Here is a 25,755-nt window from a genome sequence, read left to right as displayed (position 1 = left end):
GTGGCTGTTTTTTTCATGTCGGAATGTTTGCATAATTACCAATTTTGAAGAGAGACGATGCCTACTGGACTGATTACTAGCGACAGTTAGAGTCGATGGGAAGCACTCAGATTGTCCAAACTCAGAAGGGTTGAACAACTCGGACGGGTTAACCCACGAGTCAAAGAAAAGGCAATTCGAAGGTGAACAAGTTCAACAATAGGAACATGGTGGCCATGCGCAACATGCAAAGGCTACATGCAATACATTTGGTGAAGGAAAAATGATAGCTGATCTAGAAGACATGCCACCTGTCCCGCATGCATCAGAAAATATTTCGAGATGTCCATACGCAAATACTTGGAAAAGTTATATAACAAAATCGGGTATGGGATTTGTGGATCCGAAGCTAGGTCTAAAGAAACTGGGCTGACCACGTAAGACCATTTATGATGAAAGCAATTTTGTTTATTAGTGATGGGTTTTTGAAGTGCCTAGCCGAGGACGGAAACAAGTCGATGATACCTCTCAGCCCACTGCTAGGGAAGGGCTCTAAACAAGAAGTAAGTGGAATGACGGGAATCACAAATATCAGAGGAGCGTTGAATACCGGGCCAGACATCACTGTGATTGTCGGTCAGAGCCAAGGAACCATGGCCATAATGCTAGATGACGACAGTGGAGAAATGGACCAGAACTGGATCGAAGTAGCTGGGGACGGACTTGCTACCTGTTCCACCTCCAAGCCAACCTCTCCTTCAGAATACTATCTATGCTCTAACCCATCAAGTATGCCGAAAATCACCAGAACCCTAGTCATTTTATTTCTCATCATATAACTCTCCACTTTTCGTCACTAGGTGTTGATAGTGTCATCCATGAAATTTTTAATCTGGAATAGTCGAGGGTACTATAACCCTCAAACGGTTAGATTTCCTTCTAAATGCATTAGGAAGACCAATCCCGACCTAGTTTTCCTATTTAAAACTAAATTGAATGAGACTAGGGCAACCAGACTAACAAGAAAACTAGGCTATAACCACAGTGAAATTATACCCTATAAAGGAAAGGCGGGGTGGTGGTTTGGTGTGTTGTTGGAAGTCGGGTCTCCCTATAACAATCATTCACAACTCCGAAAGACTAATTTTAGCCCAAGTGCGAAATGCAACCTCAGATCCAGCTTGGGGTCTATGTCTGGTCTATGGCAACCCAATAAAGAGTCACCACACCTCTTCTTGGGAAAATCTAAGCTCAATACTGGAAGATAGTGATAAATGGATCCTCATAGGTGACTTAAATGACATAATTGAGGAATCAAATTACAGGGGTTGCTCTTGGAATGAAAGAAAACCATCCAAAGCCCTAATCCAACTGATCGAGAACCATGGACTTCGAGAAATAAGGACTATCGGAACCTATTTTACTTGGTCCAATCATAAAAGTGGAAACAAGCTGGTGAAAGAGTCGTTAGACAGAGGTTTGGCATCACAATGGTGGCATGAGACATTTCCAGAGGCAAGAATTTTATCCTATCCTACCATTTTCTCAAGTCATGCCATACTACTCCTAGAGACAAGTCCAACCTTAATACCTGGTCCAAAATAGTTCCATTTTCTACCAATGTGGGCTGATGATGAGGAATGCAATAAACTGATAAAAGATTTGTGGGAGACAGAGACAAGAAACCGAAACCTTCCTTCTAAACTTAAAAAGTGCAAATGGGCTCTAAAGAAATGGAATAAAACAATATTTGAGAATATAAATGAGAAGCTAAAATTGATAGAAAGACAAATTTTGGCAATCCAAGAAGGGGATAGTCATGCTAGGCAGTGAGGAGCTAATAAGGCTAAGAAGGGAATATGATAAATGGCTGATAAGAGAGGAACAATTATGGAAATTGAAATTTAAGGAGATGTGGTTAAAAGAGGGGGACCGAAATACCAAATATTTCCATTAGATGGCCAATTTTAATCGAAAAAGAAATGGCCTGGAGTTTCTGAAAAAAGAAAGTGGGGAAGTCATGAAACTAGAGGAGGTAGTAGAAATGTTTAAGTCCAGAGCCAAAGAAATTGGGGATTGCCATCGTGGACAAGGCATAAATGTATCAGGCCTCTTTCATAACAAAGTGCCAGCTGAAGAATGCGGAACTTTGCTCTCCCCTCTCACAGAAGAAGAAATCCATGAAGTGATTAATTCCACGAGGTCACATTCGGCCCCTGGACCAAGATGGGTTCACCCCTTTCTTCTTTCAAAGATACTGGTCCTCATTAAAAGCTGATGTGGTAAGCCTAGTCCAAAATTTCCTTAGGATCCCCTTGAAATAAATTCCACCAATTTGGTCTATATCCCAAAAGTAAACAATTCGGAAAATCCCTCCCACTTTAGACTAATTAGTGTGTGCAATGTTATCTACAAGATAGTAGCTAAGTATTTGGTTCTGAAGATGCAAAGGTACATTAATGAGATCATCTCTCCCAACCAAGCAACCTTCATTAAGGGTAAACAAGGTACTGACAACATAATACTTGCTAAAGAGATCATCAACAAAATAAAGAAACAAAAGAAAGGAATAGGTTGGCTATTCACTAAAGTTGACATGTCAAGTGCTTATGATTGAATGAGAAGGGACTTCATTCTAAAAGTTTTAGAGGAAACGGGATTTCTAGAAAAGTGGTGTAAATTAATACATTCCTGCATCAGTACCCCAAAATTTGCCATAAAAAATGATGGGACCCACAAGGAATTCTTCAGCTTAAGGAATGGTTTAAGACGGGGTGATCCACTGTCCCCGCATTTGTTGATCATTGGAATGCAAGCCTTATCGAGCTTAATTGAAAAAGGCTGAACATGAACATAACTTGAAGGGTTTTAAACTAGGTAGAAACAACTCACTAATAACTCACCTGTTGTTTGTAGATGATTGTATAGTCCTTTGTAAAGCTGATCCGACATAGGTAAGAAAAATAAATGGGGTGTTGCATGAATTTGAACAAATGTCAGGACAGAGGGTAAATTTGAAGAAGTTGGGGGGTGCATTTCAATAAAAATGTGCACAGAAGAAAAAGAAAGCTCTTGGCAAGTATACTTGGAGTCAAATGCATGGGCATGAATGACAAATGCTTGGGAATTCATATCCACTTTGGCAAAGAAACAGAGAATGAGAGTAAAGAATTAACAAAAAAAAAAAAACGAGCTCTAGATCATCTATGTGGAAGGCTAAACTATTATCCCAAGCTGGAAGAACCACAATAGTCAAAGCTGTCATGCAATCAATACCCACATACATTATGGGGGTCTCTATATTAAAGAAAAAAAAACAATAGACCAATTAGAGAATACAATAGCATGGGAAAGGATATGCAGGCCGAAAAAAGAAGGGGGGTTAGGTTTAAGAAGAATGAGAGAATTCAACAAGGCTTTACTTGCCAAACAGCTTTGGAGATTACTAACAGAGGACTCAAGCCTATGGGTTAAAGCCATCAAACAAAGATACTTGACGAACAAATCCTCATTTTCCCTCTAAAAAAAAATCAGCTGATTCTGGATGGTGGAAAAAAATAATGGACATGATGGAACTTACAAAGAACAAATTTATTTGGCAGATCAAAGATGGATCTAATATACATATTCTAGATCCTTGGATCCTTGGATCCCATCTTTCCATGATGGGGTTCCCAAACTACAAGAAGAAAATTCCAATTTAGCTCAAGGAATGACAGTTAAAGACTGTTGGGTATGACTGGCAACTGGGACTTACAGAAACCAAGAACTCTATTTACAACCAATTGTATCGAACACATTGTGTAAGCACGTGTTCTCCAACATAAGCAGAGATACCTTGCCATGGAAGGGTCCCAGAAAAACAACATACACTGCCAAGTCAGGATATACTCTTCTCAGTGGAGATGCTCCCTCTACTTCAGGGCTTGGCATTATTTACTCGTGACAACAAATAATTCTACGGTGGGCTGTCCTCAATGGGATTGGGATGAAGAACGCAAAAGAGCTAAATATATTATCTGACGCGAAAGCTAAATAGTAAATACATTATCGTAATCCATGGTTTCATTTGATCAGATCAACTAGTATAGTAGGTCCCACTTGCCTCTACTGAGTGGTAGCGAAATCAGTCCCACGTATCCTCTCTCTCGTCAAACTAACGAACATGGTGAAATCCAAATCTCCAGTCCCATGGGCTGCTCGACATCCACTTCTATGCCCCTCCTCCGCCTCCACCTCCACCACCGTCCGCCACAAATCTGGGCAGCAGCGAGAAGCCCGAAACCTAGTCCTAGAGTCAACTTCAACCGCCGCTCCGCCATCTTTCTCTCCACCTCTCTCTCCCTCCCCTCTACCCTAGCCCTTGCCGTCGACGAAAATGAAACCGTCCCACCACCGCCTCCACCCCCGGTCCCTGACACCACCATTACAGACCGGGTCTACATGGACTTCAGCGTCTGTCCGAACTATTTCCGCTCTGATCGCACCCTTGGAGACGAGTTCGCCGCTTGCCAAGAAGCGGAGCCTTTGGGCCGCGTCGTGTTCGGCCTCTACGGCAAGCTTGTCCCTTTAACCGTCTCCAACTTCAAAGCCATGTGCACTGGCACTGGCTCCTCCGGTTCGTCTTATAAAGGTACATTGGTTCAGAAAATCTTCCCGGGGCAGTTTCTCATGGCCGGTCGGCAGGGGCGGAGGGACAAGGGAGAGGTGCGCCCACCTTCTGGTCTAGTCAGGAATACGGAGACTGTGGATTCTAAGTCTTTCCTTCTCGGCCACTCGAGACCCGGTGTTCTCTCGTTGTGTTTGTCTGAAAATGACGACGATGAGGAGATCAAGCTTAACCCCAACTATAGGAATGTTGAGTTTCTGATCACAACGGGACCGGGGCCGTCTCCGCAGCTTGATAATAGAAACATCGTATTCGGAGCAGTGCTCGAAGGTTAGTTTTGCTTGAAGTGCATTTGCTTAGAGTTGCTGAGCTATCTTCTGTTATTATTTTTCCTATCTAGGAGTGCTGTTTTGAATTAATTCATCATCAAGCTTATCCATGTATAGGATTTTTTTTTTTTTGATAGGTAAGCCGTGTATAGGATTTTATCTCAACAGCATAGTCAATTGACCCATTCCATTTTGAGACCAAACATTATACTTTCCCTGTCATCAAGTTTATTCTATCAAAATTGGTTTGAACAGGGGATTCTTCGGCTTTTTTATCTGTAGTTCTGTACTCTGTAAGCTTATGGTTCATATACTTTGTCCTGTTTTGAAGCTTGGGCTATTTGATTTTGGAGATTTGATATTGACCATCTTGTGTGTGGTGCACTAGCCTTCAGTTTGTTTTCCCCTTTTTCTATCAGCAACAGTAATTCGTACTTTTTAGTTATGACTAAGAACTCCCTACATTCCAAAACCAAAACGAAAGAGACAAACAGCAATACAAAGCTGAACACAACCAGAATGAAGGAGACAAATAATAGCAAATGCTGACGGCAATCTTATTCCATAGAAGATTTTGTTTTATTTTTTTGATAGTAAAAAAAAAAAAGATTTTATTAATTAAAAGGAAAAAGAAAACTGATTACAACCATTTTAAAGGTGTTAAGGCAACACCTACAATTCAAGCTAAAAACAACTTAAAGAGACATACACCAATAACCACAAAATTCTATCTTAATTACTGATAAAAAAAGATTCTATCTTAATTGCTTCACTAAGGATCTAAGAATTCAAGGAATTTCTTCCTTAGGGCTAACTGATGGATGACTACCAAAGGGTCCCCTTCTACTATTATATTCTTCCATCCTGATGGAAATACTGATTTTAGTTCTTCTAAAAGAGCCAAAAATTCTTCCTTGAGAGAGTTGTCATCAACAGCCAGGATTTAATGGCTAAGTATCTACCAATCACTTCCCAGTTATTTGTTGCAACTCTAGTTTCTATTGTTGATTTCAATGTATAAGACTTGGACTGGACATAAAACCAGAATGCTCACTGGGTCACCTGTGAAATCCATCATTATCGGGACCTGGAAAGGTCACTGGATTTGTTGCAACTCTAGTTTCTGTTGTTGATTTCAATGTATAGGACTTGGACTGGACATAAAACCAGATTGCTCACTGGGTCACCTGTGAAATCCGTCATTTAATCAGGACCTGGAAAGGTCACTGGATACCAGTCACCGGTTGAACCATCTGGTCCAGTCCTAGTCTTACAACAATGGATGGTCTAGTAATACCCTGTTCTGAAGCAAATGCAGATTAACTATTAAGTTACCACTTTTAAGATTATAGGTTATAATTCCTTTTTTGTACATGGCAATCTTTTTGTAATTGCTAGGTGGGCAGATTTTGTATAGTGCATGTGCACATCATCTTATTCTACATGTTGTTTTTCATGTTATTATAGTCATATTTTACCTTCTCTCTACCACTTTTTTTATAATGAATTATTAAGCCACAACATTATTATTATCACTCAAATAAAAAAGGCCATTACTCATGTTGGTTCCAGTTATCTGAGGTCTTGAGAGGGGTGGAGTGGGTACAAACCAAAAGTTTGGCATTTTTGTGCACAAAATGGCCACTCTCAGACTTGAATTGATGTTCTCACACTTGTTAGTGTTATGGGCCCGGGAATAGGATCTCGTCATGGGTCGGTCCACGGGGAAAACCTCCTGTTTTCTCTTGTTCCTCCCTGCTCTTGATGAACCTATCTTGGTGCCCTAATGGTGATTTGTCCAAGAAATCACCTAACTCTCCTTGCTCTCTTTCTTGATTGAAATTTTCGATATGTTTATTGAATAATATCAGCTCCTTAAATAGGAGATTACAAGAGGTAGAATCCTACTTTTAGGAAGACTCCTTGCTAATCTACTACTCTATCCTATTAAACTGATAAGATAAGACTGAACTGATAAGATAAGATAAGACTTCCTTAATCTATCCTACTGAACTGATAAGATAAGATAAGAACTGTAATTAGATAAGATAAGACTCCCTTAATCTATCCTACTGAACTGATAAGATAAGATAACTGAATAGATAAGACTCCTACTAATCCCTGCTACTGAAAGCAGATAAGGTAAGAATACTGAATAGATAAGATAGGATGAGAACACTAAATTGTTGTTGCTGAGAACACTAAATTACTGCTGCTGCTGCCGGCGCCCACATCATTTAGCCTGAGGTTTTACTATTACACCGAGCAATTTATGATCTATATGGATTTTAGCTTATGTTCTACTTCTTAAGTTCAACAGACAATTTCCGGGCCATCTTATCTAGTTTCTAGCCAGGGTTCTGTTGAAGTCTAACTAGAGTTATTGTTGTTTCTATAGTAAATCTCTCAATTTTGATCTTTTGACAAGTTTCTTGATCTGAATTGAGTTAGCACTATTTGCTAAAAGTAAAGGCTCGGCATTAGCAATTGAATTCTTCCTAATGAAGAGTTGTCGTTGCATCCAGTTGCATTTGGTGAAATAACCAAATTGCTCAGACAATGGACTGTCCTGAAGTTTCTTGAGGTGGCCATCTAAAGTGGGAATTCGGGAGAGGAAAAGGACAGGATAATGGTCGCCTAAGTGGTTATTCCACTGACTAGATGGGCTTCTCAGCTTAGGTGCAATCTTAATGGGATCAAACTGTAGATTTGTAGGAGGCAGTGTTGTAAAAGTGAGAGGTGCAACAAAAGAGCAAGGGCTTCCAAATGCCTGAGGTGCAAGATGCAAGGTGAGGCACAACTTTTCAAAAATAAACAAACAAATAAATGACTTGGCATATAAGAACATGCACGTTTCATAATTACCATAGAAAAAGTAAATCTTAGAGAAGGGGCAGAGCCCTTATTTCATTGGATCCCTCCTTCAGTGAAGAAAGGAAATTATATATACTTGTTACAGATGTCGAGCATAGCCAAATGCTCCAGACATTCATTTTTTCAAGCATGGGAAACTTTTAATATTGTTTGTCTTTCTCCCAGTTGCATTACTTTAGGCAGTCAGTGTGATGTTAGGTGTTTTGTATTTCCAATCCCAAGTGGTTGTGACTCTTTTCGTAACTTAGAATACTTGCCTAACCTTCCAAAGCTATTTTCCTAATAACCCATTTTATCATCTCATTTTGGATACTGCACTGATCCGGAAACAGTTGTGCATGTCCAAATTGAGATATTAGAAGGGGTTATTAGGGAAACAATCAATTGCATACTATGGCCACAACATAGATAACCTAGAGGCCCAATTAAGACCCTGATCCCTCACATAAACCCTAAACCCCTGGCAATTACTTAGCCACAAGGAGCCCATACTGCATCTTCTAATTTAACATCCTCTATCATAAATTTGACTCAAAACCAGCCAGCCTGATCTTTAGAAATTAGAACTTGATACTTCATTCACAAACATGGGCATTATTTTGACCATATACAAGTATAAGTTCTCTAAATTAATTGACCCCAGTGATACCTTTAATTTGCTGGCTTCACTTTAGTTGGTTATGTCTCTCATATTTTATTATTAACAATTAACAAATGGGTATCAATGAACATTAAAACATCCCACAGGTTTTCCTTACACACTCTGGATCCATGATGTCCAGATATGCACACATTGGGACATAGATACAGGAAACGGGAATGTGGCTCTCCATTTCCTATAACTCTGGACAGGAATATGGGTGCAAGTATCACATGTAATATGCTTCTATTATGCTTTTGCATCCGGTTTTTAGAGCTAAATGTCACTTTTCAAGACTAATGCCTTGCCAAATTTAATTAAATTTGTAACATGTACAATTTTCTTACAATTTAATTTGTTAAAACTTAAAGCATGCATTTTACATATTTTCAAAGTATTAATGCTATAGAGTACATCTAGAAGTGTCCATGCAGTATTTGGTGTTATGTATATCCAGCAAGTATCATGTCTAACGTGGTATGCTAGGCATGTACAGGTATCTGGGTATCATTAGCTCTGGAAAGGATCCCTCTCATCATAGTACTTTCAAAGCTCCATGATGGCATGATCCTTCCTTAAAGCTTCCACTAGAAATCCTGACTCCTGAGAGTGAAAATTCAAAGGTTAAAATAATTGACTTTGTTTATTCATTTTTGGCATTGAATGTGTAAACCATATACAACCTGATCCCGATTGATTAATGAAGTTTTACATTCATTTTCATTACAAGTTTTACATATATTCAAAAGAAAGAAAACACTCAACTAGTCAAATGCGAATTTCTAAAAAGAAAAACTCAATTATATTAATAATAGTTTAATTTTTATAAACATCCAACTTTTAGTATTTGTAAACTAGTAGATTTTGTTTTTGTGTGTTTGCACTTGCAACTTGTGATTATGAGAGCCAAAATAAATTATAGAAAATAAAATATTTTTTTGAAGATAAATAAAGAAAAAAGTTTACTAGAAAATGAAATATAACTTCACCTAAAGATAATTTATATTTTTCAATGAAATTGTGATGAATCGTTGAGTTGATAGTATGATTCCTAGGCATCCTGAGATCAGCCAATTCACCATACTGGTTCGTCATTTGCTGGTGGCCTTATTCCTTTTTATTTTTTCTTCTTTTGCCCTTCCTCACCAATCACCAATAGTAATAGTTGGTTAGTTGTGATGGGGTCATGCCAATTCCACCGGGAAAGTCTAGCCGGTGTCTGGTATTAGAAACAAGACTGCTTACAAACATTGATGTATGGCATGCTGGCAGGTGCTAGCATGACCCATGAGGCTAGCTGTTTGCTTTATTTTGATTTGTTTGTCTAGTTCAGAAACAGCTAGCAACAGGGGCTGAAAGAGAAAATGAAAGCTGGTTGTTGATTGGATGGTTTTGATCACTTGTTTGTTGTGTTGATGGCTCTTGAAGATTTCCTTGGTGGATCCATTTTATGTTGGCAGTTATCAATGACCTGTCGATATGCACACTTTCTCAACATTGTACTTACAGTCTGTCTGTCTATGATTATCAGACTGCCACTCATCCCTAACCAATCTTTTTGAAGAGTTACAAGGTGGTCAATAGTAGCCAATTTTTTCTTTCCCCAAAATAATGGTATTTGTATTGATAATGTCATTTCTCTGTATGTTGTTTTATCGACAAATAGTAACATTAGTCAGCTGTTGGTTCAATTTGTTTTCAGGACTAGACGTCATTACTGCCATAGCTGCCGTCCCTATCTACAAACCATCAGAAAGGATCCGCCAGTTAAATGATTTTGCTGAGTTGCTGGGAGATGAAAGGGCTCAGAATGCCCGTGCAATATGGAATAGGCCACTGAAGACGGTTTATATCAGTGACTGTGGAGAGCTGAAGGTGGCAAAACCTTCTCTCTCTCCTAGCCTGCCTTGATATATGTGTCTTGCAGACCAGGCTGCATGGGTTGCCTGCACTTCTGTTATAACCCTTGCTTGTGATGATCTGTATTCACAGGTTTTGATTAACTTTTTCTGAAAGTAATCAATTCTTTTAGAGGAGGAATACAAAGGGGATTATAGGGTGGTTGATTTTATTGGTCATATATGCTTGCACTCATGAAGGCTTGTCTATATGATATGATTTCTTCTTCCTGTTTGAAATTTCCAACCATAAACCGCATTCAACGGGTTTACCGACCATAATGCATGAATATGATGTTTGCATGGGATTTGTTTCTATTTTATCATTTTATGCAGTTTCAGACTTAAGTGGCAGATGGAATTGTCCAATCCGGTTCACTGACATGGTTCATCAAGGGAAACCTATCACCTACCTAATAATTTCCTGGTTCAATTATGACTGGTTGGGTTGCAGCCTTGCAGGGAACCGTTGGCTGGTTCAATAGATTTTGGTCAATGATGTCAGTCTATAATAGAACCAAACCAACCGACTTATTTGGTTAGATTTTGGCAATTTACTTCCGAGGCTCCGACCTAGGTCACCGATCACCAATGATCCAAACAAAACTGGCCTGGCCAAAGCTTTACAACGGCTGTGTTGCTTCTATCTCAACTCTTTAACCATTAAAAGCCCACCTTGTCAGTGAATTTCTGCCTCAGCGCCCACTTGATCCTAACCCTGGTTAAATGAATGGTGATCAGTTGTGTTATTTTATGGAGCATGGCATGTCTTGCTACAGCAAGGGTGGCCAACAAAAACGAATTCGGATTTGCTATTCACAGCACCCGCCTCACACCCTCACAGCACATGGCAGTCATGCATTGGGAACATTTTTCCATAAGGCTTAGTTTGGAAGGAGTACAAAAACAAATATATAGAGTGCAAAACCTTGTATTTTCTTCCTTCGATTCTCTCTCATTAAGTCTTATATTTAAGGTATTAACTTCTATTTTTTCATTGAATCATATATTAATTAACCATATTTGAAAAGAATAATTGTCATAGAAACATAAAAAATAATTGTAACAAATAAGAATAATTTTTATAGACATAGAAATATAAAAGCAATGTAGAAAATTTTGGAAACATACTATTTACTATCACCCTCATAAAAAATTTCAATAGAAATATAAAAAAATAAGAATAATTGTTGTATATTCGTCATATTAAATAAAAATAAGTATGACAAATAAGAATAATTTTTATAGATGTAGAAATATAAAAATATGTAAAAAATTTTAAAAACATAGTACTTACTATATATCATCATCATCATTATCATCATAAAAAATTGGCACATGCAAAGCACATGTACGAATACTAGTCCTTTGAAAAAAACTGTTTGAACGACAATAGCAGCATGCTGTTAATGAGATTAAAAGACCTAGTGAGTCGAACAACTTTCACAACTGCTTGGGCTGATGCCATGGCCACCTCTGCAGCTACTGTGGTAGCTACTACCACAACGATGGCTTGTTTTTGCTTAGGGAGATTTACAAATTCCAACACTATTTACACAATCTCGTGTACTAGAATTTTTTTTTCTTTTATTTTGATGGAATATGAGGTACTACACCTACACAAGAGGAGGTAGCACGACGCCAAATATAAGAAGCACAAGTAAAATTAAAAAAATAGTAGAAATCTCTCCTAAATAACTCTCATTAATTTTTGGCTGAAATACAAAAACCTAAACCTCCCTTGTAGTTTTACTTTAACAAAAACTTCCCCTAAACATTTAGAGATCTCGTCAAAAACCTCCCCTCCATCAGTGATTTAGACAAAGGGCTGATAAAATTACGAAATTGCCCCTGATTAATTGTAGGGAGTCGATTAAATATTTCAAAATGTTGGAATTGCCCCTTCTTCCACTTCCTCTAGCAATAGAAGGGAATTGGGGGAAGGATTTCCCCAATTGTAGGGAGCAACCCAAAAGGCACTTGACGGAAAGGAGGCTTTTGTCAAGATCTTTAAAAATTCAAGGGAGGTTTTTATTAAAATAAAACTATAGGAGATGTTTTTATGATTATCAGAAACTTCAGGGGAGGCTTTTGTATTTTACCCTTATTTTTTATATGTACCTTCACTAATTTCAATTATAATTCAAGTTCAAATCATTCTCTCTCCTAATTAATTTAGGACATCTTTTTCTAAATAATCAACTCAGGCCAATTATTAATTTCCCTATTTACTTCATTAACTCCTATTCATTAGCATGCAGATAAGACATCTTACCTAATTAATTAACTCTCTTAATTAATTTCTTCGCTTATCCTTATTAACTTGACACACTAAAAAGGCTACAAATTAGAAACTTGAACCTATGTCAATAGGTTGCAACTTGCAACACAGCACATCCATTGGTAGGCCACATGGCTCACATCTACTTAGTTGTCATAATTTATCTATTTTAAAATTTAGGTAATTTATTAAAACACCCTTATAGTTTCATGAATTTATTAAGACCTACCCTATAGTTTGTGATTTACTAAAACACTCCTAGAAAATAAAAACTATAGGGTAGGTTACTAGGTTTAAGTAGATCTGTGAAACTATTGGGGCTGTTGTAATAAATGGTCCTAAATTTTAACATTCAGTCATTCTCTTATTAGTGCATATTTACTAAAAAATCTACAAAAAAATGATTATTAAAATTTATATTTTTATAATATTAATAAGAGTAATTATTAAAGTATTTATTTCTTATATGTATATACATCATTTATAATTATCTAAGAATTGGATTTAGTGTAATTGATGCATTTTTTAGGGATTCATTGGAGGGTGTATCCATGTGCATGCATCCTAATTTTTTCATTGTATCCATGCGTATTCAAAGTGCATCCCCAATTACATCTCTAATTTGTCTATAGGAATACAATTAAGTTATCCAATTTGAAGATTTGCTTAAAGTTGAGTCTCTCTCTCTCTCTCATCCTGGCCAAGTGAGTCAGGTTCCAAAAGCTCAATGGAAGGTCCTCTGGAAGCTCCCTGTTGAAAAAAAAAGTTAAGAATTTTTTGTGGAAGTGCTCTCTTAAAGCTGTAGCAGTTAATTCGAACTTGTTCAGAAGAGGTCTGGTTCCAAATGGTTTGTGCTCTGTGTAAAAACGAGCCTGAAACTGTGGTTCACGCCCTTGTGCTCTGTGACCATGCCAGAAGAACCTGGTTTGCAAGCTCTTCAATTTTTGCTGTTTGGTTTTTTTGGTTGGCTACATTGAATGCAAAAAGATTAAAGGTAGAAAGGAAGAATTACTTATTCAAACTTCTTATCTTATTTGTGCCGTCTCAAAATTCTTTGGTTTTTAACGATTTTGATCAAACTCACTAGTGTGATATCTCTTTTATTAACATGATAGTGAGTGGTCTGACCATTTACTTTTGGTCGGGGTTCAACAATCTTGGATATATGGAAACCTATTACTTTTGATATTAAATCAATTTCAAGAAGTAAGATGGATATCACCAATGTTGTCTCATTTCAAAATGAGATAATGTGACAGGAAAAACCAATTATCAAGGAATGTATTCATTGATAAGAATAGTGCAAGAAATTCTATATGATTAATGAGATAATACCCATTTTTAGGAGGAACTGTATTCATGGAATGATGCAAGGAAATTTCGCCTTGCTCCCCTATTGAAGCAGGTGCTTTAGCGTTTCATGAAGTGATGAAGGTATTTCATGGGCTAAGAGACCTGTTTACAGGTTGGGTTTTAGGCCTGACTTTATACTATGTTGGGTTTGGGTTTTAAATCAGGCCCCATTTAAATTTTGACAAAAGCCAAGCCCGAAACCGGCCCATGAACAGGTCTAGCTAAGAATATGGGCTTAACTCATATTGTGGTGGAAGGAGATGTGATCAAAATTGTGAAGTTACTTAACATTCAAATTTGAAATGTCATTATTGACTCCAAAGTTCTTCTCTCCCAGTTCATGCTATGGTTTCATTTGTCAAAAGAAGAGGAAATAAACCGAACTTAAGGGGTGTTTGTCAATGTGCACGATTTTATTTTCTAAAACAAAAAACAATTGCCGTGCCATAAAAAACAATACAGTTTTTCTGATGTGACAATTGCTTTTGTTTTAGAAAACAAAACCATCCACATTGGTGAACCCCCCCCCTTAGAGGGTGTTCTACAACATGGATGTTTTTGTTAATTTTCATTTACTTAAGAAATTGCTACATTAGCAAACAAACAAAGCCATGTTCTTGAACTGTGTTTTGTTTTGAAAATAAAAACATATTAGTTTTATTTAAAAAAATACATGTTTTTGAAACAATCAAAATGATAGTTTTTAAAACAAAAACAAATTTATGGAAGATGATTTCAAATAAATAGATAAAAACATGTTCTTTACACTAGAAATTCAAAAGCATGTTTTTTTTGGTTCAGTTTTAAAAACATAAAACACAACTAAATACATGTTTTTTTTTTTTTTTTTTGTATGTGTTTGTTTCAAGAAGCAATTTATTTTCAAACCAGCTGGTTTTCTTTCTGTTTTGTTTTTAGAACTTGCAACAAAGAAAAGCGACTCACATTGGAAACGCCTTCTTAATTGGTTGCCTAGCAAATATTTCAAGTCATGGTGTAACCCGACAATCTACCCTAGATTAATTTCTTGTGACACCTCATTGAGGATATGTAATTGAGACTTTTGAATGAATAGAACTAGCCTATTATTCACATAGGGAAACATCTTCTTAATTGCTTGTCTAGCAAATATAATTCTAAGTTATGATGTAATCCAAGAGTAGACTTTCTTGTGACTCTAAATAAGACTTTTCAATGAATAGAACTAGCAAGCCTAGAATTCACATTGAAAATAGCACCCTCTTAATTGCTTGTCTAGCAAATATAGTTCAAGTCATGATGTAATCCAACAATAGACTTTCCTGTGATTCCCCAGTGAGGATATGTAAATTATTGAAACTTTTGAATGAATAGAATTAGCCTATAGTTCAAATTTGAAAACACCCTCTTAATTGCTTGTCTAGCAAATATAGTTCAAGTTATGATGTAATCCAACAATGAAGGGCTGAGCCAAGTATATTGGTGGGGGGTCTTTGGTCTCCCCCAAAAATTTCTGTTAGATCAATATTTATAGATAGTTATTAAATAAAGGTAAGGTAAAAAATGTAATAAAGTGGGTCCTTGACCTCCCAAAACATGAATTAAAAGGTCAAAGGATCATTCTTTAATGCTCCTCCAACTCTCAAAATTAAAAACTTTGTTTATTTTTTCTTTAGAAATCTATAATAAACCCAAACCTTCCCACCCCATTTCCTCAGTAAGGATATATAAATGAGACTTTTTGAATGAATAGAACTAGCTTATAATTCACTTTGGAAAACACCCTCTTAATTAATTGCTTGTCTAGCAAATATAATTCAAGTCATGATGTAATCCAACAATCTACCTTAGACTTTCTTGTGACTCCCCAGTGAGGATATGCAAATGAGACTTTTGAATGAATAGGACTAGCCTATAATTCACATTGGAAAACACCCTATTAATTCAAGTCATGATGTAATCCAACAATTTAGCCTAAACTTTCTTGTGACTTCCCAGTGAGGATATGTGAATGAGACTTTTGAATGAATAGAACTAGCCTATACTTCACATTGAAAAACACCCTCTTAATTTCTTATCTAGCAAATGTAATTGATGTAGTCCAACAATCTACCCTAAATTTTCTTGTGACTCCCCAGTGAGGATATGTGAATGAGATTTTTGAATGAATAAAGCTAGCCTACAACTTTCAAAAAAAGAAAAAAAAATGGTGCAGATTCAAACCTGCAGGACAGACTCTTCATCTAATAAATGACAGTGGGCCTACGTGTCCATCCCTAGTTCTGTCATTAACCCACTAACTCTGTTAATAGGGTCTAGCTTAAAAGATAAGAGTCTAGATATGCTACTCACAAGATGTTACTCACACAGCTTCCAACAGGATCTATAGATACACATGCCAAACATGTTTTGTACTTGTATATTGTCATTGTACTTGTATCATGTTAGTTCAAATCAGCCCCCACAACGTCCCAAAGCACATTTTTGCCGTGTATAGGAAACATCTCCCTATGATGATACACGGCGAGAATGTGCTGTGAGACGTTGTGGGGGGCTGATTTGATCTTGTATCATGTTAGGAAGCTTTGTGGGTAGCATATTCAGACTCAAAAGATAATACCCTTCTGACCTCATAGAAAGATTAGAACCCTAAAGAAAAGAGTAAAGATTAGGAGATGGAGATGGCAACAATTAGGCAACTTTATTATCAATAAAGGCGATTTATGACTGGATTAACATGATTAAATAATACTGTGGCATAAAGTTGCTCTAGAGAGGAGGTCACTAAACGACGAGATATTGAGCACCCTAGAAACCGGCCTAGCATCCTCCCATACTAGTACGACAAGCAATATTAAACATAATCTTTCTTATTTTTCTTTCTTTCTTTCTTCTTGGTTTTTATTTTTAACTAGACACAACCAAACACAACCTCGATCTACATATATACAAAAGAAACATTTAAAAGACTGAGATACTTAATTCCAAATTTGGCCTTAGAGTCTTTCTTCCTGTTGAATGATTTAATCGACATGGGTTAGACCCACAAGAAAATGAGAGATGAACTACGTAGAATGAGAAATTTCATCCTTCAACTTGGCAAGCTTCAGCTCTAAGAGGCGACCGAGAGCTGAGTGAAAAGCTGGAATTAGGCTCAAAGAGCAGATTGAGGCCTATACAAACTCAGCTCACAAATGGTTTTGAGTTTTGGCTTTGGAAACGAGTGATCATCAATAACACTTCTGAGTAATCTGAATACCCAATTAACCAATGTGGCCAATTTCAAGAAGCAACAAGAGAGAGGACTGTCCTTATCACCAAAATTGTCATTGTTCAAGCTTCCATCGTTGCTTACAGCTCTTGGCAACTAATGGGCTTTACGCTGCTTACAGCTCTTAGACACCCAAATGATGTACAAGTAGGGGCTGATCATGATGGGACCAAGGGGCGTTTGCTTAGAGTCAATGTGTTGAGCTCATGGTCATCTACGGCTTTACACAAAAGCTGGGGTGGAACAAGTTAATTGGCTCACTACTTACACATATAGCTGGAAGCATGACTGTACGAGCTTTGGCTTGCGTGTATTATATATAACTACTACTTTCTCTTTTGGTGGAATTCTGAGACCATAGAATCTGGGGAAGGAGCTTTGGTGGGTAAGGTCAACAATGACGAGTCCTCCATGGAGGAGCTGCGCTGGATGCACAATCAAGCTGAGAAAAAGCACTTGAACTGGCAGCAGGTGAGGTAGAGTTAGGTGAGGAAAGGTATATAAACTGGAAGGACCACAGACAGTAGAACATGGAGCACTATTTGCAGGAGGGAGGACACACTGTTGATACTGAACGCACAATGGACATGGTGGTTGCAATAGGATTTCCTCCTGAGAAAAGGATGATGGATCTTCTGAAAAAATGATGACCAGGCCAGGAGATTACTGAAACGTCTGGATCTCTTTGAGAGTCCACAGTGTGAGTGATTATAACAAGAGGGAATGCACCAAATTAAGCCAAACATGGGTCCAACTTTTTGGAAATTTATGGCTGAATTTACAATTTACAGTTAGCAATCTCACCCCAGAAGTTTCAAACTTGAACGGTACAGAGTTGTATACCCTTAAGGCATTTATTACAGTTGAGCATGAGACTCGGTGAGTAATTCATCCTAGTCTGAACATTACATATGCTTCAGAATTCAGATATTTCACGAAAACAGTTCTTTCTGCATTGGATCAAACCCAAGTGGGCTTTCTGAAATCATTAAAACAAACATAATAATGAAAGTAACTGACAGGGTTGAGCTCCTGCAGGCTTCAGAATTACCATGCTTAATTTGTGGTGAACTTGAAACAGATATTGATCAAAATAAAATAAGGAAGACATCCTTTTGCCTAACTAACATGATTCATATGTTAAGGTATATATCATTGTCCTTGAGGTAGGAAAAAAAAAACCATGTCAGGATGACTAGATCTCTTGTGCAATCAGTCCACATTCACCAATCACATCCGCCAATGCCTGGCCCTAGTCGCTCAAGCAGTTTTACTGCTTACTATTAATTGGTTCACAGCTCACTCTACTCATTCTGCCATTGAGGCTTTCGGTACTCTGAAGTCTGAATCTCTGATGAAATCAAGGATTGCACTGTTATCACATGTGGACTAGTTAATGGATTGCCTACTTTTGTTTGTTGTATGATTGATTGTATCATGAATTAATGTTAGTTAAACCCTCCACTTGCAAACTATTCACCCTAAAAAGTGTAGTAAAGAGTAGAGTTTCAAGAAAAAAAAAAAAAAGAGAGGGTAGAGTTTCAGAACCCAAGTAGAGGAAAAAAATGAGAATGTTATGTTATAAATAATAACATTTAATTTGTTTTCTTTCTTGATCAGGGCAAAAGTGCAATCTAGCTAGTTTTTGAAGACAACTATTATTGAGCAATTAATGCTAGTAAACGAGTTCATGCAACTCTTAGTTTTCTTCATCCAATCAAGGTGGAAACGAGTTCATTGGTCCCATGCACCATATATATCGCATATCTCTCGGGCGAAGAATGCAAGAGTTACATAAACTGGTTGTTTATTAGCAGCAGTCAAATGCATTATTATTTTACTGGTTATTTGCGCCTTACTTTGCAGCGGTGCAAATGAGGACAATGCAGATTCTGATTCACTTTTACTTCAAGTTTTGTTTTACTTTGCTTTAAGAGTTCATTTTACTTCATTTTCACTGGTGCAGAAGTATGAGGGTGCAAACAAAGTTGCACCGCAAACAAATGAGGAAGGGCAAAAATTAATTATGTTACTAAAGTTGATTGGGTTAAATTGTCCATTAAAGAAATCAGGATGCAACTTATTGGCTTATGCTGCTTTTTGTACAAAGGTAATTAGAGGGAGAATGTAATTGAGTCTAACTCTAGAATTTAAGTAACCAGGTCATCCAATCCATCATCATGAGCATACAAACATATATAATGAACCACACCCACAAAAGCATTTGTTAAGGACCATAGTAACTTGATAGGAGATTGGGTTCAACTCATGGATTAGATGATTGATAACCCTAGAGCCTGGTTACCATGCAACATGACTCAACAGTTCCTGTTGATTAGGGATCAGATTAGCTGGAAACAAAAATATACACACCCGGCTGAACTACTTATCACAGTTGAACATGCCAGTATTCAGTATAGCTGGGTCTCAGATGGGGCCTACTGTGAGCATTGGCATGTTCAACTGTGATAGTAGTTCAGCCGGGTGTGTATGATTTTGCCTCTAGCTCATCCGGACTGCATCAATAAAATACATGGAACTCACAACCATTCAACTTGTCACTTTAGGTCCTATTTTATCACTAGTGTGGGGCCCTATTATTGGTTCCACAGCCCGCTGAACAGCATTGGCATTCAGCTAATCCGAATTGGCATGCTAATTAAGGTGTCATTGCCCATTATTTTATGTAATTAAGGTCGTTTTTGGTTGCAATGAAAATAAATTTGCACTAATGCAAAACTTTGGCAGTGCAAATGATTTGAGTGTAAATTCTGGCTTATTTTTGTTCCAAATTTTAGCTTATTTTGTTTGATTACAGTGCAAATGAAGTAAATTAAGACATGAAGCGGAATAAAGTAAAACCCAAACAAAATTAAACGAGAATTTGCATATTTTTCATTTGCACTCCCATGCACTTATACTAGTGCAAATAAAATTGCACTACAACCAAACACAGCACAAGGCTCAGTTTGGTTAAAATGTAAATACAAATATGTTCAATACAGAATCTTGTATACAGTATTTCTAAGTCTTGTATTTGGCTCAATTTGGGAAGAGTACAAATACACACATATACAGTGCAAATACATATAAAATATACAAGGTTTTGTACTCTATATATTTCTATTTGTACTCTTTCCAAACTAAGCCTAAATTTGAAAAGAGCACAAATACGAATATATACAGTGCAAATACATAAAAAGTAATACAAAATACAAGATTTTGCACTCTAAATATTTTGTATTTGGACTCCTTCCAAACTGAGCATAAGGAAAAATGGAAAATGCCATGATCAAAGTCAAGAATAGGGTGGGTGGCATTGGAGCTGCAACCTTAATTAATCAGAGAACATTTTGGGGGTTCACAACAACCCATGAAGCTTCATGAATGGGTTGGTGATGAAAAAGTGATGGATGAGCCGTTTCTGCCCCACGCATGGCCCCTATCCCCGGCCGGCCAGGACCACCAATAATGCATAAACCATATAAACCGAACTGTACTCATCAGTTGGATGTTCGGTGGCTGTAAGATCATCAAAACCCATTATTTTTATTTTTATTTTTATTTTTTTCTGAAGGTAATCACCAACCAATCAACTACCTTAGCGACTGAAAATGGAGTTGTACAAATGGAAAATTTTGAGTTAAGAAACAATTGTCCACTCTAGCTAGAGATGAATAGATAGACCCACTGTGAAGTGGTGAGGCCAACACTCAACACTTTGGTTTTTGCCCCAATACAACCTGGTCTGTTTGTGGTAGTGGAGGGAGGATTGATTGATATTTTGTCAAGTACAACCAAAAAACAGGAAGCTTCCTTCACACTTCTGTCTTTAAGCTACCACTCTAAAACCTACAAATCTTTCTGATTTGTGTGACTGTTTTTTGTAACATGACTGGAGACAAAAATTACCGAATGGGCATTTCAAGCTTTGTCTTCATCTTTAGAAGACTAAAAAAAATCTTGAGTTCTTTTGACTTTGAAAGATCTTTTTAAATTTTAACATTAAGAGAATGACAAAGAACTTAGCTAGCTCCCTACTAGATAGCTTGTGGTTGCATTCTTGATTCAGTCAAATTCAACCAAACTCTTTCCAGAATTGCAGTCTAATTCCTCACTCAATTGGAAAATGGACTTTACCTTTGCTTGGGATAAGAGAAAATGTCCCTCACTGTGTTGACTAATGAGATCATTTAATATGAATATTTATTACTTTAGGTACTAGACTAAGAATACATTTTATTTTATTTTTTTACTACGGCCGACCAGATAACATATTAACTTAAATAAAGTCAAAATCTTACCCCATTGAGATGACCATATAATTTAGTTTCTTTCTTTCTTTCTTTTTTTTTTTTTACATTTTACATTTATCACCAACAACATTCTGCTACATGTGATGTAATATATAGAGCAATGCCTCATTAGTAAGGGTGCCTTCATCATAAGAGCTGGGGTTTGTGCCATCATGTCTTCATTAGAGATCTGGACCGGTATTGTCAACTCCAATCAAATGGGGGAGGTTGAACCGATAACCATTTAGCTTTCTAGGTCTCAGTTTTGACAATTTAGTAAGTCGAACAATCCAACCACTAGTTTTTTTTTTTTTGGTATATGATCCAACCACTGGTTAGACCAATGGTTTGGTAATCAAACCCTAGACCTCTTTTGGTTTTTAAAAAAGTGCCGAATCAATTAGGTAACCGGTTTGTTTTTTGTTTTTTGTTTTTTTTTTTATATTTATAATGTGTACATTATATATAATACAAATACAATAAATGTTATATATACTGATTGGTTTAATTAACTAGATTTTTTGTTTGATTTATCGATTTTGGTTTTTTTCTTTTTGTTTTTTCGGTTTTTTATGAGCACCCATGACACTAATTTTGGGACCCATTATAAAGTGGAGGTTAACATGATTAGATGAGATGACTTTTAACTATGGTGACTTCACTATCATTTTTTGAGCTTTAATTTTGTACCAAAGAAATGAATAGCTTATAGGTTCAATTGCTATTAATCTTTTCATCTAGCCGTATAATCTATCAAGTGGGTTCTTTCATGGTTCTTGCACCTTTATTAGTTCTGCTACATATGTGGAGAATCTCACTTTGTTCAGGTTATCAATGGAGTGACATAATAAGATAAGGTGTGCAATTGAGAGCGGGTTCTTTATGGTCCTCAGATTCTTTCCTATAAGTCTGTGTCCTGCATTAGTTGGTTTGTAGCTTTTACTTAATTTGTAGAGACCCATTTAAAATTCAACAAAGAGGTTGAGTTCACTGTAACCCCCAACCAAGAACATTTGGGTACTCTTAAAATTAATTAAATCCTCCTAACAAAAGTAGGAAGGAAGGCTTCACAGAGATTGGGTATGAAGTTTGAAGTTTGTTCAATATCAAACACCCCACTTCCAGAGGTTTAGGTGATCACTTTGAAGGGGAAGAAACTACGGATTGTTTGAGAGAGAGAGAGAGAGAGAGAGAGAGAGATTGTAATGATACTGATTGAACATGGACAAGGCAAGGATTTCTAAGTTGTGTTCTTCAAGAGAGAATACAAAGGGGACCACTGACATTTACCAGATTGGTCTTGCAAAAGGAGACCTCAGTGGAAGTTAAAAGGAACATAAGGAGAAAGAGGGGGGGCTATAAATACCATCCTAAATCAAGCTTCCATTAAGCTTGGCCAGAAAATTCATTCCATCTAAGCTCAAACATATATAAATATCAAATCAAGCTGATTCTCTTCCTCTCAATCTTATTATCTCATTATGCTAGGCTTGCTGCTAGCTATGGATGGCTATGCCATCTCTGATCTACATGACTAGATCATCTTGTGGCTTTCTAGGACCTATATATTCATCCAATTAAACTCATTATGTCTCTAATCTTCTCTAGAGCATATTACCAAGACAATTTAGAGCAATACTCCCTTTATTAATTCCCAACACCCAATTTGATCCATATCCATTCAATTGTAGTAGGCCCCTCTATGTTTTTCTTTTACTTGCACAATCATTTGAATACAAATATTGCCCTTTGACAGGATAAGTTGAATCGAAACAGCCTGCCCCACCTCCACACCCAAAATAAAAAAGAAAAATAAATCAATAATGAGAACGAAAATCCATTCGCTCCAAAAATATATATTTCCATGCAAATAAGCTATAAACCGTTTGATTCGAATCTCCTTTAACGCCGACACTCGAATTAAGTCATCGAACGTCCAAAGAGACTCTAAATCTGCTACAAACAAGATATTAAGCCTTCTGTAAACCTTATCTTAGCGTAGCCTTATCTTCTGTATGAGTCTTATCTCTTATGTTTTAGTCGGTTTTGGTTTTTGTTTTTATTATTCTTTTAGGAGTTTGTACCTATTGGTTAGCCGAGATCCTCGCAAGAGGGAGCGAACTCAAACTTTGTATATATTCTCTGCAATCGTTTGCTGAAACAGAATAGAAAAAAAATCTTTTCCTTCAACCTAAAGTTTCTCATGGTATCAGAGCCAGGAACATTCGACTGTCGCACAACCTTTTGAGTTTGCAAATTTCGATCATTCCTGATCTCTGTTCGTGGAGCAGATCTCTGAGGATTTTTGCAGAGCCCTCTTTACTTCCAAAGCTGGTATCTGCGATATTCGATCATTCCTGATCCCTGTTCAGGGAGCAGATCTCTGAGGATTGTGCAGAACTCTCTTTATTTTCGTTTGTCGAAGCCGGTATCTGTTTTTCGCTGAAACCAAGAAGAAACCTTGCTTTGACTGATTGATCATGGCGGATGGAAGAGAGAAGCGGAATGAAGGTGAGGGCGGAAGCGGAATGGTAGTCTCACCATACTACTTGACTGCCAACGACAACCCGGGTAATATAATTACCCAAGTTCAATTGAAAGGAGATAACTACAAAGAATGGGCTCGAGCAATGCGGATGGCGCTCCGATAGAACCAAGCCTGCGTTCTACGATCATGTATATGGAGGCCGTGAAGGATCTATGGGATGACATCAAAGAACGGTTTTTAGTAGGCAATGGGCCAAGAATTCAGCAACTCAAGGTAGATCTCGCGAATAGCAAACAAGTCGGTCTCCCAATCGTGACATATTATGGCAAATTGAAACAAATCTGGGAAAAACTTGCTAATTACGAGCAACTTCCGACATGCGTCTGTGCGGGCTGCAACTGCAACATTGCTGCAAAGCTGGAGAAGAGACGAGAAGAAAAAAGAGTCCATCAGTTTCTTATAGGCTTGGATGACACAGTATATGGAATAGTGCGTTCCAATATTCTAGGCACCGATCCACTGCCAAACTTGAACAAAGCCTATGCCATGGTGATAGAAGAGGAGCGGATGAGAACCGTGACCTACGGCAAAGAAGAAAAAAGAGAGTTGATGAGCTTTGCTGCACAAGCACAAGGTGGCATAGAAAGAACGGGACACGACACAAAAGAGAAATCTGGAGTGTGCACAAACTGCGGACGAATAGGACATGAGGCTGAGAGTTGCTTTCAACTCATCGGCTACCCAGACTAGTGGGGGGACCGGCCGAGATCTACTGGAAGTGGGAAAGCTCGAGGCCGAGGAACACAAGGCAAAACTGGTCATGGACATGGAGGCATATAGAGAGCAAATGCTGCACAAGCGGTAGGGCAAACCTCTACACCAATTCACGCGACAGAGGGAAAAATTCGGTGGATTGACTAATGAACAGTGGTCCACTTTTCTTAATTTCTTGAATTCTTGCAAACCCAGCACAAGTGAGAAGTTGACAGGTATGAATTGGATAATTTATATAGGAGCTTCACACCATATGACCGGGAACTTGAGTCACTTGCATGATACCGAGACCGTGACTGGTTGTCAGTTTGGATTGCCCGATGGAAAGCATGTCATGGCAATAAAGAAAGGGACCGCCATTTTAAATAAACACATGAAACTTACTAACGTGCTTTATGTTCCTCGTTTGAATTGTAACCTGATATCTGTGTCGCAATTATTAGAGGAGTCAAATTGAAATATCCAATTCACTAATAAGTTTTGTGTTTTACAGGACCGCACTTAGAGGATGGTGATTGGTGCAGGTGAACTACGTGGAGGGCTATACTGCTTCAAAGGTGCGTACTCAAGCAAGGTTCACAAAGCAGATATCGAAGCTTCATATGAGTTATGGAACAAGAGAATGGGTCATCCCTTCGAGAAAGTAATTAAACTTCTTCCTGATTTGAACATTAGATGTGGTAACGGAAATAGGATTTGTGGTGTTTGTTCAAAAGCCAAACAGACAAGAGGTACGTTTGATTCTAATGAAAATAATGCTAAAGGGACTTTCGATTTGATTCATTGTGATTTATGGGGTCCGTACTCTATACGAGCGTCTTGTGGTGCCTCGTATTTTTTTACTATTGTTGATGATTTCTTGCGAGCCATTTGGATTTTTCTACTTAATGACAAAAGTGAAGTGAGCAAAACGCTGCAGAACTTCTTCACTATGGCTAAACGCCAATATGACAAATTGGTGAAGATAGTTAGAAGCGACAATGGT

General features: G+C 37.5%; 2 protein-coding genes across 2 annotated transcripts; both read left to right on the top strand.

Annotated features, from left to right (window-relative positions):
- Nucleotides 1–3,944: 3,944 nt before the first annotated feature.
- LOC148843150 (Cyclophilin-like peptidyl-prolyl cis-trans isomerase family protein) lies at nucleotides 3,945–10,632 on the top strand. Its single transcript, XM_088959208.1, has 2 exons — nucleotides 3,945–4,918; nucleotides 10,134–10,632. Exons 1-2 carry the CDS (start codon nucleotides 4,171–4,173, stop codon nucleotides 10,340–10,342), a joined length of 957 nt encoding a protein of 318 aa, XP_088815334.1. The 5' UTR covers nucleotides 3,945–4,170; the 3' UTR covers nucleotides 10,343–10,632.
- A 13,550-nt stretch (nucleotides 10,633–24,182) lies between these two features.
- On the top strand, nucleotides 24,183–24,746 carry LOC148843149 (uncharacterized). Its single transcript, XM_088959378.1, has one exon. It carries the CDS (start codon nucleotides 24,183–24,185, stop codon nucleotides 24,744–24,746), a length of 564 nt encoding a protein of 187 aa, XP_088815504.1.
- Nucleotides 24,747–25,755: the final 1,009 nt, after the last annotated feature.

The sequence above is a fragment of the Nelumbo lutea genome, chromosome 8 (assembly GCF_056320005.1).
Source record: "Nelumbo lutea isolate HS-2025 chromosome 8, American lotus-T2T, whole genome shotgun sequence".
NCBI lineage: Eukaryota > Viridiplantae > Streptophyta > Magnoliopsida > Proteales > Nelumbonaceae > Nelumbo > Nelumbo lutea.
This window is presented reverse-complemented; position numbering and strand designations above follow the sequence as displayed.

Excerpts from the sequence above, each read along its gene's own strand:
- LOC148843150 (XM_088959208.1), top strand. The coding sequence starts at position 4,171 with ATGGGCTGCTCGACATCCACTTCTATGCCCCTCCTCCGCCTCCACCTC. Across the intron at positions 4,919-10,133 it reads ATTCGGAGCAGTGCTCGAAG|GACTAGACGTCATTACTGCC; the intron begins GTTAGTTTTGCT and ends ATTTGTTTTCAG.
- LOC148843149 (XM_088959378.1), top strand. The coding sequence starts at position 24,183 with ATGTATATGGAGGCCGTGAAGGATCTATGGGATGACATCAAAGAACGG.